The sequence below is a fragment of the Engystomops pustulosus genome, chromosome 4 (genome assembly GCF_040894005.1).
Source record: "Engystomops pustulosus chromosome 4, aEngPut4.maternal, whole genome shotgun sequence".
Taxonomy (NCBI): Eukaryota; Metazoa; Chordata; class Amphibia; order Anura; family Leptodactylidae; genus Engystomops; species Engystomops pustulosus.
This window is the reverse complement of record NC_092414.1, coordinates 85,317,116-85,333,891: the sequence shown is the minus strand read 5'-3', so window position 1 is coordinate 85,333,891 and position 16,776 is coordinate 85,317,116. Positions and strand designations below refer to the sequence as shown.

Genomic DNA, 16,776 nt, shown 5'->3' with positions numbered 1-16,776 from the left:
ATGTAGCATATGATTGTAATAATCTATTGATTGGTCAGCTATTTGCAGTCTCCTTTACTGATTACAAAGCACAGTTAGAATTCTTGGTATTGCTTGGGGCTAAAATCTTCTTCCCAAATAGTAGGTGATGTGACAGATCATTTTTCACTTGTTGGTGTTTAGCACTTGGATCCAACAAAGAGTGAAGGGGTCAAAAGCATTATCTGAGCTGGAAATCATCTCCACATCAAAGTACAGTTGTACATTCTTGAAAAGATTCCATGGAAACCACTACAGTCAGCACAGAACTGATTGAATTCAGACTTTTGGCAAAAGTTAGAACATTTATAGATGAGGCACACATGTACAACATACCACTAAGCTGTATAAATTAGAGTACTAGAGTACTTAAAGCTCCTTAGAATTGTAGCTGTTATTAGAAAACTCAGATTAGAAAACTATCATTGTATTTACTTATTTATTTTTACACTAAAAGTGTAACTTAAAGGTGCCAAGCACTAATACAGATTCTGTAATAGGCCTCCATCTATAATGTATGTCACTGGTCTCTTTCTATGGAATATAAATACTGTATGTTCTCCCTAAGGCTCTTGTAGGGCTACAGATGCCCTTTGTGCACACCCTCTTTTGCCATATTATACAGCTTTTAAATAGAATATGTGCTATTTGCAATTTTTTTAACTGGATTATATAATTTATTTTCATTGGATAAACTGGATTTTAGCTATCCATCCTTTAATGACTTTACAATCTAACAGAATAACCATCTCAAATCAAGTACACAATCCTTGTAATGGGAAATGCGAGAAAGTCTGCAATACCAGTAGAAAGTTAAGCTCTTAAGTAGAGATGCACAACCTTTTTCGGGCTGCATTGTCATACTGCTACCATTCGGGGGCCGCACTATTAACCAAAACCCTAGATGCGCCAAAAACCAAAGTGCCCCCCGGAAACCACTAGTGCATAATACTGTATTTTTACAATAAGTAACATAACCCCAGAGCAGATTACAATGCTGTGAACAAACAAGATCATAATAATGATCATGGAAATTGTCTGAACAATAATGTAACTACAATAATACTGCCCCTATGCACAATAATATAACTAACATAATACTGTCCCATGTAGAAGAATATAACTACTATAATACTGCCCCCTATGTACAGGAATATAACTACTATTATACTGCCCCCTATGTACAAGAATCTAACTACTAAAATACAGCCCCTTATGTACATGAATTTAACTACGATAATACTTCCTCCTATGTTAAAGAATATAACTACTATAATACTGCCCCCTATGTACAAGTATATAACTAGTCCCCAGCTAGTCTCCCCCCCTGCCCCAGGTCTATTTCCACCTAGGCCCCCACGTCTAGTGTCCCCCCTGCCCCAGATTTAGTTCCATTCCTCTAGCCCCCACCCTTCACTGCCCCCAGGTCTAGTTTCACCCTCTGTTCCCAGGTCTTGTCCCCCACCTGTCCCCTGGTCTAGTCCCCACAACTTCAGGTCTGGCCCCCCTATGCCCCCAAGTGTAGTATTCCCCCTGGCCTCAGGACGAGTTTCCAGCCCTTATTGTGATCAGTCCTGCTACCTAGCTGCTGCATAGTGGAGAAGCCAGAGGGTTATGTGATGATGACATGTCCTTGAGCTTCCTCACTGTAAAGTGGGACCGGTCCTAAAGCACTGTGTGCTTACTGCACACATATTTGTTTAATTTTTGCTGTAAATCGGGCCAAACAGTCAGCAGGGCGGGGCCGCCAGCTGAGGCTCTGGGGTCCTCATGCGGGCTACAGCCCGCGAGTTGTGTACCACGGCTCTAATGGTAATGTAAGCCATAACTTAATCCAAAGTAAACACAACCTGTCAAACTACCTGAAAAATGTAATCAAACAATATTGTAGGAAATTGATACAAATGGTAAATAATAAATTCCAAATAATTTTGAATATAACATATTATTATGTAGCTTCATAATACTTTGTTACAGCAAATGGTCATTATACAAACGCTACAAGATTGATCGTAATATTGCACATAATACTGTTGAAAGATTATTTCTTGTCATAATAATCTAAAATATAACTGTAAAGTCAAGCACAAATGTCAACACAAATCAAACACAAACTGACTGTTCTGGGGTTGAAATTCTGGTAATGTTCTTTCATGGTTTCATATTTTATAGCTTAATCAGATTCAATTATCAAAAAAAGATTTTAGAGTTGACTTTTCTTTCAATGTTTTTGCTTATGGGCTGTGCTTTGATCGCCTTCCACCTGTACTTACTGAGAAAGTAATAATATTACATGCTACACCACAGGCACACCATGATGACATAAGAGCTGTGTGACTAGTTTTTTTTTTCTCCTCTCTTTTCTTTTTGCAGTTCTGTATTACAGTGGTTCTGGCAGGCAGTTCTCTCCTGACACTGTTTACAGCACATGATACTTGATTCAGTCTCTTTTTTAATCTGTGTGGGGAATTAAAGAGAGCAGCATCAAAGAAAGAGGTAGGTAATGTTCATGAATAAGTGTATTGTTGTGATAGCATTGTCATGCCAACACTCCTAAGAACAATACTTTATTTTCTTTTAACTTTTAGCACTACTTTTACAGTAAAGTACAGAGCATTTAGCACATCTAATATTTTGTATGAAAATGCATTTTCTTCTTTTTCCCTTAGATATTCAATTCATTTGTTATAATCTAAGTTAAAGAGGCATAAATATAACAAATTATGTGTTTGTTACAGTATTATGTTAAACTTAGGGACTCATTTTGTTTCTTTTTCAATTATTTTTTTATTTTAATTTTACATTTTATATACACTGAATACAAAAAGACAGCAATACCCATTTGGTAGCTTTTTTCTGTGCTCCCTTTCCTTTGTTCAAAAGGAGGTATTTTACAGAGTATTTCTTCTGGAATGCATCTTAAATGTTTCAAATGAGCAAGCATCATGAATTATTTCCCAATTGTTAGAAGTTTCCTTTGAGAGATAGTTTGTTACAGTTAATGATTGTTGCTGTTACTTTGCTCAAGCATTGATTAAGAACAGTAAAGTATTGAAAGCATTATACCATCACTTCATAGGCAAAAGATTAAAGCTATTAGTCAAATGATAGCATTGTGTTTCTGAATAACATTCATTTTATTTTAACACAAGTAATGCTTTTTTTTTTTTTTGCACAACATGAAAGGATTGAATAAATGACTTAAATGGACTAAAGCTGTAAACCTACTAGCATGCTACCATGGCTTTTGAATGGTAGATATTAAAATATTTTACATTTTAAGGCTTAGTTCAGGAAATGCAGTGTAGAATTAGTTATTATTTATGATTTATTGTTTTGTTTCATTTTATTGATTTATTTAGAAAATCAAATTTATTGAATGTAAAAAGGTGTATTAGTATAAGGGAAAGTCCTGTAATTCTCTTAATGTGTGAGTGTGCAAATTCTCCATAAATATGCCTACTGAAGTTACAGGATTAAGTGCCTTCGTTGCCAAGATAATTACTGAGACTAATTACTTTATGATAAATGATATATTGCAGTGCATTTAGTAAATTCATACAGAAATATAATAGTTACAGTGAAGGTGTCCCCTGAAAATTACCTACTCCACCAAGTTTTTACATATATTTTCTGGAATTTCAGATGATTTTTGACAAACATTTCCATGTTTAATAAAAAGCTGTATATCCTGTAATTTTCACTCTGGTCACTAGGCTAAACAATAGACTGACACTTGCTAATTCTGTCACCTCATTTACATTACATATAAGATTACAATAGAAGATAACAGCTTTATAGAAAACTCTATTATTGCCTCTTCTACTGACAATAGATGGTATCACTGTTAATGTACACCCCCTATCTGTGCAGAGCATTCATAGAAAACTCTCCATGCTTTTCAAGAAGCCTCCAGTCTATTGCTGCATATTCCCTTTCTATCAGTAAAGGCTGTTACATGAGTTCAGGCAAGATGGCAGCCCCCATAATGATGGAATGAAAAACCTGAATAAAATCAGAAATAAAAACAGATAGATAAAAGTGATACATTTAGTGCTCTGCTTTGAATTAGTCAAATAAAACTTGGCAAAATAAATATTTCCTTTATTTGACATTTATAGCAGATTTATTTTATTAGAGCATCAAGTACATCAAGGAAAGAGTTTACCCTTATAAATGCAAAGAGTTTGTGAAAAAAGGACTATAGTAGGACCTCTATTATTCCTTTTGCAGAATAATTCCCTACATCTGTAATCTGTTTATACCTCACCTACAGGTAGTAAGCCTTCTACTCCATCTTTTATCTTATTACTTTATATCACTATTAATATATCAGTTAAATCTTATTTGCAATGAACGTCATTAGATCTATCATGATTCATACAAATTGGGGATTTAGATTCTTAGACTAAACAGCTTTAATATGCTGCACATCTATAACAGTGGCTGTATGAAAACTCCACCAAAACTGTAGACTGCCTTGTGCTACTTTGTACCACCTTTTTATTGGATCAAAAAAATGCCAACTTTTAACACGCCCCTTTTCAGTGAAGACACCACCTTTTTTCCCACCCCCATCAGCTGAGGTGCATAACATGCCTTGAACATTTAACAAATGGGGTGTAAGTCATGCATGCCAGATTTGTGATACTAATTATGGCAGAAGTTTGGCTAAATTTCCTTAATCTGTTCATAGTTTGAGCCTTTCACATCTGGAAACAAGTACTTAAGAATTCTTGCAGTGCTCCAACATTAAGAAATGAATAAAAGAAAAAATATGAAGACACTTTTACAATGATCTTTTACTTAGTGTATTTTTAGCAAGCTTTTATACTGTAAATACCAGCAAATATCACTTCAAATGTTTACTCAAATCTGCTACGGGTACAGAGCACTTTAAATTTAATCTTTCAGATGCATTGTTGCATATTAGAGAATGTTATATACTTCTAACAGGTTTGTCTTGCATATGAAATAGGCTATATATTTATGTTATGAGAGTTAATGGAACCTGAATAATCTTCATTGTAAGCACCCATTAATTGCACAACTATATACACAATTACAATGTAACAGATCCACATGAATGTTTGTAAAAATTCTATGAAGTATTTCACTGTGTGATGCAGTATACTGGCAGTAAATAAAGCTTTATTGTTAATACTTGTTCCCCTGAAAAACAATAAAAGTCTGGAATAGACGTAATTTATATATAAAGCATAACTTTTACTAAATGTAAATGCTAGACAACCAGCTGGATCACAGTCCTATCTGCAGACCAATATCATCTCTGTGGAGACACCTCACGGAAGGATGATGGAAAAACATGTTACCCCAGCTTTAGGCAATAATTAAAACCAGGCACCATGAGGAAGGGGGGGGGGGGGGCTTACAGGGCCTTGACGCAGTCACAACCCTGATGTGCTTAGGTGTTTGTCTAATGAAGTTTGCTTGATCCATATCCAGTCCCCATGTTACATCATTGAAACTGTTTGGATCTTCAGGGGAGCTGGTACCATGAAGGGTTCATTTTTACAGATTAGGACACTGAAATGTAGTCACAGATTTCAATAAACAATACTCTGCTGGTTTTCACAGTGTTTTAACCCGCTAATCTTTACTAAACCCACCCTACATGTACCCATCAACCCTCCCCCCACCACCTCCTTGTGAACCTTGAAGGCTACCGATTCTGACCCCAGGTCAAAACATGGGGACCGGATTTGCATCAAGCAGACCTCATTGGACCAACACCTAACCATTCTTTGAATCAAGAGTCGGTAAGACCTCCCACATGGGGCCTAGTTTTAATTATTGCCTATAGTTGGTGCAACATGTTTTCCATCATCCTTCTGTGAGGTGTCTCCACAGAGAAAAGATTGGTCTACAGCTGGGAATGTGATTCAGCTGATTGTCTAGCATTTACATGTTGATAATTCATATTTAAAAAAAAAAATAGTTATGTAGGGAAGTAAAAGTTACGTTTCATATATAAATAAGGTCTATTCCACACTTTTGTCTGTTGAACTCATTATTTATTTGTTCCTAGGACAACCCAAAATTTTAAAAATCGAGTTGTCAAAATTTTATTTGGACTTACACTAACCAAATATACCTGTTCTGTTGTACAAGTTCAACATAAGAACAAACCTATAGAACCGATGGTTTGGGGTCCAGTCTTAAAGGGAACCTGTCAGCAAAATTTATCTAATAAACCACTACCAGTATTTTGTCAAGTAGCTGAAAACCTTCATTATCATGTTTCTTTCATGACCCAGTATGGTGGCATCATCCAGAAAATCTGCTTTGAACTGAGATGTAAATTGTATTAAGTCAAGGAGGCGGAGATTTTAACACTGAAATAATTTTTCCTCAGAAAATCCCCTTCACTATAATTGATGGTACTGCATCCAGAGACATCACTAACCAGATCTCTTGAAGTCTGATGCATGATGTCATGGAGGAGGCTTCCCACTTTCAGTGTTAAACTCTCCTACTCCTTGGTTTTATACAACCAATTTACATCTCACTTCAAAGTTGATTTTCTTGATGATGCCACCACACCAGACCATGAAAGAAACAAAAACTAGAAGGTGTTACCCCGCTTGACAATATTCTAGTAGTGGTTTATTAGGCCAATTTTTGACAACAGGTTCCCTTTAATAATTAGCACAGCCATTGTATGAAAAGCAAGAATTATTAAGAGGTTACAACCTCTTATGTAGCACTATCAGGCTGAAATAGATTTCAATCATGGCCAATGCTAATTTTCTAGTGCGGGTTATAGTATATTTGTCTGGTCAAGGCATCCTCGTCCCATTGTTCACCTTGTTCTCCACCGTTCCCATTTTTTTAAACAGTAGCACAAAAAAGGGACAATATGTCCCAATTTCAATGGTATATGCCATAAATTGAAACTTTTTCATGTATTGCTTGCCAGAAAACAAGGAATGATACATTGGCTCCAGTGTGTAGGACAGTATTAAATATTGCATTTTTCTTAAAATGATTTATTCAATAGAATCATTCAACTAACCATTTGTTATTCCTTATTCAGGTACAAAATAAATTGCAGCAATGCATCGGCAAATTATTCCTTTCTTTCTATTGCTAATATGTGGTAGTGTGTACCCCCAGTATGATTACGACTATGGTGTTCCAGATGACTACCCCTCCAACTTACAGTTTGGACCCTCCTCTCCTAATTGTGCACCAGAATGCAACTGTCCATATAATTATCCTTCTGCTATGTATTGCGATAACCTTAAATTAAAACAAATCCCAATGATTCCTCCTGGAATTCAGTACTTGTATCTTCAGAACAACATGATTGAGGGTATAGCTGATGACACATTCCAAAATGTAACAAATTTGAAATGGCTTATTTTAGACCATAATCACTTAAGCAATGCTAACATAAAGAAAGGTGCATTTTCTAAGTTGAAAGAGCTGCAGAGATTGTATATAAGTTTTAACAACCTTACTGAGCTTGTGGGACCACTGCCAAAGACAATGACTGACTTGTATGCAAGCAACAATAAAATTTCCAAGATTACTCCCAACATTTTAGAAGGTCTGGAAAACCTTACTGTTGTACATTTGCAGCACAATGCTTTGAAAGAAGATTCCATTTCCGGTGCATTTAAGGGTCTAAAATCCCTCATGTACCTTGACCTAAGCTATAATCAGCTTACGAAACTACCCATTGGACTTCCACCAACTATCAATTTCCTTTATTTTGACAACAATAAGATCGGCAATATTCCAGACGAATACTTTCAAGGTTTCAAAGCTCTCCAGTATCTCCGTCTGTCCCACAATGATCTGAAAGATGCTGGGGTGCCTGGCAATGCCTTTAACATTTCAACCCTTATTGAGCTGGACCTGTCTTTTAATTCACTTGAAAAGATTCCAGCAGTGAATGAAGGCCTGGAAAACCTCTACCTGCATGTCAACAAAATCAAAAGTGAGTTATTAATTCTTATTAAGACAAATGTATGTGAAGGTTTAACTGCATAAGAAGTTGCTTCTATTATTTAGAATTGTCTTTGTCATTTACAATTTCAGTTTGCAATTTACTTCTGAAAAGATTTTTCTTACCCTGTTTATTGTCATGGTTACTTAATGGTTTTGCTGCTGGTGTACTTTTTGATGGTAAAATGGACAAAAGCCAGTGTTCAAACATTGTAACATACATTTGGGTCAATGTTATAAAACTGGTGCATTGTAAGACAGGCTTAATCATTGGCACAGCCATTGTATGACAATACTAAAAAGTTCCCTGCCCTGTCCAACCTTATTCCCAGTCCTGCCATACCCACTTTTATAAACATGTGGGTTTAAAGGGCCAAATGCACAATTTGTGTGGTGTGCACCAGGAAAGTTACTCATAAGAAATGATACATCGGTCCCATTGTATTTCTAATGTAAGTAGTGATAATAATGTGTAGGTAGGTATTATTTTGAATGCAATATGAAAAAGAAAAAGATAATATCCCATCCCCACAATGTTAGTATGTAAAAAACACAAGATATATTATTATGGGAACACAAGATATATTATTTCTAAATAATTGACATTTACAATACTGTCTACATTGTAAAAGTGAGATAATGTTAAATATTGCATTCCTTCTAGGGTAAGAGACTGTGCAGGTTACAACAAGCTTCTATCATAGGACTAATATGTGAACACAGTTACTTTCTGTTTCTAACCCAAGGGTGAACTATTTATGTGACAAGGTGAAAACTTTGCTTCAGGTGGCAACCATTTCTGACCTTAAGCGTAACATTTTAACAGTTAAAGTAAATTTCTACACGTCCTTATTTCTCTTTGGTTGATTAATGTGTAACTTTACACTTTTACCTCAAGCACCAGTTCATAAAACTTTTTTTCAGGTACATAAATTTAGCAATATTGCCATCAAGTAGAAATAAAGTGTTCTACCTGTATCAAATCCAAATATCTTAATTTCTATGACCACATTAACACAAATATGACTCTACAACTATCCATTTAAATTGTGTGGCTCCATAGCATATGAAGTGTCATAGTATTGTGCTATGAAAATAGAAGCTGCAATGATGCCATTAGCTATAACATAAGACTGCCCTCGTACTGCGATACCCACAGTCACAATAATAAACCTTATTGCAGTAGTAAATAGTGACCCCCCCATGAATATATGGAGTTTTTAAAATGTATTTTTACTACTCATCTGCAGCACCCAAAAATACCATACCCTATAAAAATGTATATAAAAAAGATAAAGCATCTGCGCTTCCACAAAGTCCCCATGCCATAAAAGAGATACAAATTGTAGTCTACACAGCAAACATTGTAAAAAAAGGGATGCCAACATTTCAATTTTTAGGCACATTGCTTACCTAATTTGAGTGCAAAAGTATTGAAAAAGTATTGTATACACAAAAAAGGTTATGGCTTGAAGGGGTATTTCCACAAACAGAAGTTTCTTAAATATATTCAGGATAACAAAATAAAACATTCTCAAATTCAATGTTATTAACAAAAATACAGAATTTCACAGACATAATTCCAACCTGTCTCAATCAGTCCTTGTATACACAATTTCAGTTACCCCTGGTTTCCAACCTTATATCTTCTGACTTTAGGGTTGTCAGACATCTTGTCTGATACTGTGGAGCTAAAGTGTTCTCTGCTCTCTGCCTCTAGCCCATCCCCCTGCATTCCAGCACGAGCTTACACTAATACACACACACTGACTTCCTGCCGGCAAACAACACATTCCATTGCAAGGAGAGCTACAAGCTACACACATAAGATCTTTATACCAGGGAGGGGGAGGGAAGCACATAAAAACTGATAGTGTGTGTTTGTAGCTAAGATTTGGCAGAGCTAAGAATGTCATTGTGTGTAATATGCATCTCATGGATCTCATCATCTCTCATGTCTGATCTGTCTCATCTCTCTATGTGTCAGATATTAGTACCATGTTCAGAAGCCAGATGAAAGTATATGTAAACCTGTACCCCGATAGAACCCCTCTTTTCGCGATCTGCGGGGTCTCAGCACCGAGACCCCCACTGATCGGCAGGTTAGGCCCTATCCTGTGGATAAACCTGTAACATTTACACCACTGATTTAGGGTACCTGCATATAGGATGTGTAGTTTCCCATGGACCATTTTTTTCAGCCCTCGTTTCATCGGTGAGTGGTCTCTGCTCACACGCTGATGACAATAAAATAAGACTGCCCATGCAGCTGGCCCATACATGGGGCCATTGAATCCACGGCCATGTGCACAAATCCATAACAGTGAATGGAGACATTTGCTATCTATAGAAAAAGCCCCCCCCCCCAAATAACAGTCGTGTGGATGAGCCTTAAAGTTGCAAGAAAGGATTGCTAAAGATGCAGCAAACATGAATAGATGTTTGATACTGTTATACAATTATAATTTCTTTTGCTCTGCAATATTCGTTTTTTACTACCTTATGTATAATTTTTTACCAACTTCTCTAATGAAATGAGAAACAGAAGCTGCAACCAAATTTGGATTCAACTTTCTGTTTTCTTCTGGTTTCTTCAGATCCCTCAATACAAAGCCTACATTTTTTTTTTTGCTTTGGTTATTCCTACTTATAACCAAAAAGTCTATTCAAATAATATATTACTATTTTAGCAAGGAGATCGGAATAACATAGTAAATGCTTCCAATAATGTACAACAATGTAAAAATTAACATTTTAAACTGAAGTAGTTGTATAGTTATTTTTTGCAATTTTTTGCATTGCCCATTACATGTCTATGTTTATGAAGAGTTATTAACCGCACAAAACAGCTAAAGTCTCTTAAAATGTTGTTAGACAACTATTAAGAATTAAATAAGAATCCTTATGAATCTAATGCAATGTCTTATGTTGCAGAATTCGATCTGAGCAGCTTCTGTAAGGTTGTTGGACCACTGGAGTACTCTCGAGTTAGACATCTGCGCTTGGATGGAAACAATATAACCCGTGCTGACATCCCTCAGGAAATTCACAACTGTCTCCGTATGGCTTCCGATATTGAGCTATAAGAAGAAAACATTTGTCAAAGTGGTGGTTGCGAAGCTGATGATTCGTTCTCTCTTACAATTTTTTGAGGTTAAAGAAATCCATTAAGATCTATAAATAGTGAGAGATGAATCCTTAGCAATCTTATCAGGTTTAATGCATGTGATTCAAGTCTACAGATCTAGGAAATAAGGCAGAAATATAATTTTAGCTAATGCAATATTTTAATAAATGTATAGCAAAACTTGGAAAAAGATAAAAATATTAAAAACTAACCCTTGATGGGAGAAAATGCTGAATATTAATGTAAATATATATATGGCATATTAATGGTGGTCTAGTAAGAAACGCAAAACATTTTCAAGTTACAAAACGTAGTCTAACATATGCCGCAGGTAGCATCTGTGAACACTTCGGACATGTAATAAAATCAGAACACCTTATAAAATGCACAAAAAGGCAGAAAACACAGATCATTCAGGATATTGATAATATTTTAAGGTTAAAGTATAGACAATTGCTCACAAATTGATTGTATTCTATACTGGTCCTCATGAATGAAACCATCTACATTGGATTTTATACATGAGGTCCAAATGTAAAGGTACAAGATCCACTAGACCATTATTGTAAAAATTACTATGCAGATAAACATGTTGTTGTGCAGCACATTTTACAAAAAGATACTACTTATTTACAACAAATTGTATTGCTGTAGTTATAAAATTTTTACAAATCTAAATGGATTTTTATTGTTCTAAGGCTGCATTCACAGGCTGCCGTATGGGGAACATATATACGGCTGACATATATACAGCATATATACGTCCCCCATAGAAGGCAATTGGCGCACGGCGCTCTACACGAGCGGTGCAGCACAAGTGCGGCACCATACTGTTCCGTACCCCAGGAAAAGATAGGACATGTCCTATCTTTTCTCAGAATACGGCGGCGTTTCCCTTTTTTCTCTATGGAGAGGGGCAGTGCTCACCCTCTCCTGTGCTCCCTGGCGTCGCCTTGTGCCCGCCGTGCTATGGTTCGGCGAGCACAGGTCAGTGTGAATGTAGCCTAACTATGTCTCTAGCACACCAATGTATTCAAGACAGGGGTGGAGTCTGCCATGAGCCCTGGCTGTGTGGCAATTGAGAGCCTTCCATCAGTAAAAGTTTGTGTAATGTTTCAGCACTTACTATATAGATACGGTCCCCAAACCAAGCTCCGTCATTGATTAATTCATGTCAAATTAGCCATTTAAAATAGTTTTTAATTTAAATAATTTTGCTAGAAGGTCAATGCACGTTTCCTCACATATAAGGATGTCATAGTCCTTTAGGTTAATACTTTGAATGCCACCCTTTATATAGTGCAGAAACATTGATGACATGTATTAGTTGCTGGTCATTTTCCTACCGACTAGATATATTTCTGATTCATTCTTTGCCAAGAAAGTGATGTTATAATAACTGTTAAAGAGAAACTGTGCATTGTGGCAAGTAATCTGCGGTGTGGACTATTCAATTTGTTAGCAATAAAACCTTTTTTATAATGTTTATGTTTCACAAAGCCGTTCATTTATACTATATGACAGCAGAGAGATTACTTGAAACACCTGGATATCAATGTGGAATTTGTGACAGGATGCCCAACCATTTTTATAGTACTGGTCTCCTCAAATGTGATAGAGGAACTGTTTGGGAACTCTTAGGCTCCGGGAGGGCCTGTAAGCTCTGCTCCTCTTACAACTATTTATAGTCATTTATCTTTTAATGCAATACTGTGATTTTGCTAATTGTTGTGAAAATTTTAATTGTTCAATAAAGAACATTAATTGCTCAATCTGGGCACCGGAAAAATAGCAAAATATAATGGTTTTATTATAATAAAAAAAAGGTGTTAGAATATAGGTTGTAAAAAGTAAAGAATGGTATTACCATGTAACACAAGATTCAATAGTAATCTTTTCTTAATGTGTAAATAGACATTTATTGTTTGCTAATCATGTAAAGGACCTCTTCATTTTATGTTTTAGGCCGCTTCATAATTCTTGTTTTCTATAGCGAAATAAAAAGCATTAAAATGTATACTATATGGCACTTGTAGGTTTCTATGTATATCCTGGGAAAGTACTAAAGATTTTTGTTTGTTTAGTACAAAAAGTAACTTTATTATTTCTAGCCAGAAGCTTTTGTGTATAATGTTGAGTATATACATATTTGTTGAGTACAGTTTTTTTTTCACAAAACAACTTATGCATTGGGTCTGAATTGGTATGAATAAAAAAAGAGAGAACTGAAATTTCGACAACCGATTGTGTGTCTGAATAGGATTTGTAATCTGCAAAACTGGCATCAGGATGCAAAATGGGAATGTAGCCCTTACCTGTGATGCAGACTTAGAGCAAAGAACAAAATCAGATTCAGTCGAGACAAAGCAATGAACATTTTAATAAGTACAAATGTCTACAATATGTTAGGAAAAGCCCCTGAGCTTGACCACAATTTCCTTTGGGGCTCTGCTCACATCTGTATTGTTGCTTCTGTGTATCATCTTCTGCTGCATCTGTTGAATGAACTTTTAACAAGGTCCATTAAATTCTAGAGAAATTATTTTAAAAACATTATAAACTATAACTACCCCAAAAAGGTGCACATTAAAAATATAATCAGTCTCATAACATGTAAATGCATATTTTTTTAGAATTATTGAAGGTTTGACAAAGTAACAAAGTTACAATTTTGTCCTTTTTCCACAAAATGTATAGATTTTCTTTGGTCTGAAAAATATATATCAAAGTATAATATGTAAGGGGGATAATAAACAATAAAAATCTGTCTTCTCAAGCTTACAGGTTAACCAATTTTAAATAGTTTTTTTCTTTTTTGCTAAGCTATTTTTATGTTAGTATTTCAAATATTGATTTTAATATAAGTTAAAACATTTATTATCACATTTTTTGTTATTTGTATATTTTATTGTTATTTGTATATTTTATTTTTATTTTTCACAGAAGAAGCATTTTATAGAACACAATAAAACAAAAAGGCAGAAAAAAATACTTTTTGGAAATAGATTTTGATCTCCCATCGATTTCAAGTAACATTTAGTGCAGATTCAGCCTGAAGATTTTTTCTTAGAAAATTACCAATCCATTCATTTTGCTTAAAATAACCAACAGTTGTTTCCAATACTAATTTTGTGAGTTCCACAAGCATGGCTCCACTCAACTTTACTCACAAGATGCTGAATGCTATTGAGGTAAATGAAAGAAACACTACAAGAAAGGAAAATGGTAAAATTAATGTGTTACAAGTTTGCTACAAAAATTATGCCTTTCAATGATACAACCTGTCCCCAAAGTATAAACCTTAAAGGTATTTGTTGATGGAAAACTAGAAACTTTTTTGGTAATAAATAAAAAAACAAAAAACAAAAGATCCTATGATCTAAAGTCCAAATTTCTGAAAGATAAAGTTTTGATTAGGAACAGAACACATTATCACTCCACTGCAAAAATCCCATTGGTCACATATTAGTTTTCTACTTAGAATAAGTTATATATCATGCCATTGGATGTTTCTGTGTTTTCAAAAACTGTTATTACTTCAACTTTTTTTTGTCTTGCACCACTACTTAACTTGGACTGCTTAGGTCATTTTTACCTAAAGTCTAAAATAATCCAATTTAGGGTACACTGGAGAACTGCAATAAGTAACTGAAAGGGTACTATAGTGCAGGAATATTTTTACTGCTTTTAGAAGATTATACAGCAATACTTAGAAAGACCAGACTTATTAGGAATATTAGGAATATAACAGTTCCAAAAAAATATGTATATATCAAAGGTGCTGTCAGTGAATACTGTAGGATATAGGTAGAACTGCAAAGGCGCTGTCAGTGAATACTTTGCAGTTCTACCTATATCTTCAAGACGCTGTCACTTTGTAGTTTGGTACTGCAGGTCTTTTAAAATGAGTAGAACAGGAATTTAGAGGACAGGGATGTTGTTGTGGTATTGCTGCTGCTGGCATATTCTGTTTTTACCTTGTCCAAGTTCCTCTAGTGCACATAGGCGCAAATAGGATGCATGAAGTTGAGCATTGGTCAATTATATGGTAGACAGTGCCTCAACCTTCATAGGATCAATTTCGCAATGCTCCCCCTCACCCCCTTTCAAAGTAGCCAATCCAAGGTACACCTCACAACTGACGCGTGGACCAGTTAGCCCGGGCAGGGATGTTACTTTTCTGTTAACCACTGGGTTAATGTAGTGGCATCTAGTCCTGAAGCAATATTCACTCTGGCTCACATTCTGCCTCCATCCAGGACTGCCAGAGATCACTCCTTGCCTCCAGTTGCCTCCTGCTTCCTCTTCTCCTTCTTACTCATCCATTCAGTGGAGTGCCCACACCACCACTTTTAGCAAAAATAAGGGGAAATGGCCGGAAGCTGTGGACTGGGATTCAGGGGCAGACAGATGAGTGGTTGCTGCCCAGCTCAAGCCCAGCAAGATGTTGTACAACAACAGCAGTAACCTTGTAGCAGCTTTGGAACAAACTAAATTGACGCATGTTCATGTCCTTGGTAGTGCAAAGGTTCCTGCCCCTCTAAACAGACCTGCCGGAACTGCAGATTTTGGTGCATGCCATTTGTTTGCATTGTCACCTTCACACCATGCTGCTTGCCTATCTGCACTGCAGAGAAACTTTGGTTGGCTCACCCACAGCCTCATATGTGATGTACCAAATAGGTGGAATTCCATTTTACATATGCTGGAAAGTAGTAGGCATTTGTGGAATTCCATCTCCAGAACGCCCGGATGAGTCAAAGTACCAGCAGCATTTCGATATGGTCAGTGCCAATAAAAACATTGTCAGCATAGGGGGATTATGTGTAAGAGCTTTGATCATCTTATTTAGCAATTGAAAGATATGGAGATTGAAAATGGAACTTTATTAGTCATCATAGATGTGGAATAACTCTACACTAATATAGCCCATGACATTCTACTGACAGAGTGATATATTTTTTGGAGTTTGGAAACTCAAACTGTAAACATGATTCATCAATTCTGAAACTCTCACAATTTGTTTTGTGCCATAACTATTTTCTATTTGACAAAGTATCTGTAATGGTAATGGGTGCGCGTTGTGCCCCATCTTATTCCAACCTATTTTTAGTTTGGTGAAAGGAGACACACGTGCATCTATTGCCAAGGTATTGTTTAAATGTCATCAAACGGTTTTGATACATTCATTATATTTTCTTTGGCAGGTTACGAAACAGGATTGTTTAGAATTTAGAATATATCAGAATTAAAAGATAATTCTCTTAAATAGAACTTGTCACCAACATTTTCACATACAGCTAGTGGTAGGTTCCTATAGAGCCCTTTTAACTGACTTACACCTTTCTTTTAGCTAAAATTGTTTCCTTCACATCCCCATAAATCTATTTTATCTTATATTACCTGGAATCAGAGATGTCGGCCCCTCCCATCTACTACTCTCGATGCCTTTTGCCTCATTACTAGCATTTCATGTCATGTGACTATAGTGATGTCCTCAAAGGTCCTGTACCCTTTACATTTGCATAATGTGCCTCATGCATGTATCTGATCACATAAAATCACAGCAAACTCCATGGATTTCTACTCCTCTCCATCTTCCATGGAGGCTGCTGTGATGTCATCATACACATACAGTACAGTACGGGTACAGTACA

At 35.9% G+C, this 16,776-nt stretch overlaps 1 protein-coding gene across 1 annotated transcript; it reads left to right on the top strand.

Annotated features, from left to right (window-relative positions):
• The first annotated feature begins 2,362 nt into the window (after positions 1–2,362).
• LUM (lumican) lies at positions 2,363–12,605 on the top strand. The gene is made up of 3 exons (XM_072146550.1): positions 2,363–2,514; positions 7,076–7,984; positions 10,927–12,605. Exons 2-3 carry the CDS (start codon positions 7,096–7,098, stop codon positions 11,076–11,078), a joined length of 1,041 nt encoding a protein of 346 aa, XP_072002651.1. The 5' UTR covers positions 2,363–2,514; positions 7,076–7,095; the 3' UTR covers positions 11,079–12,605.
• The last annotated feature ends 4,171 nt before the right edge of the window (positions 12,606–16,776 follow it).

Coding starts and splice junctions, on each gene's coding strand:
- LUM (XM_072146550.1), top strand. CDS start 7,096: ATGCATCGGCAAATTATTCCTTTCTTTCTATTGCTAATATGTGGTAGT. Junction 7,985..10,926: donor GCATGTCAACAAAATCAAAA/GTGAGTTATTAA, acceptor CTTATGTTGCAG/AATTCGATCTGAGCAGCTTC.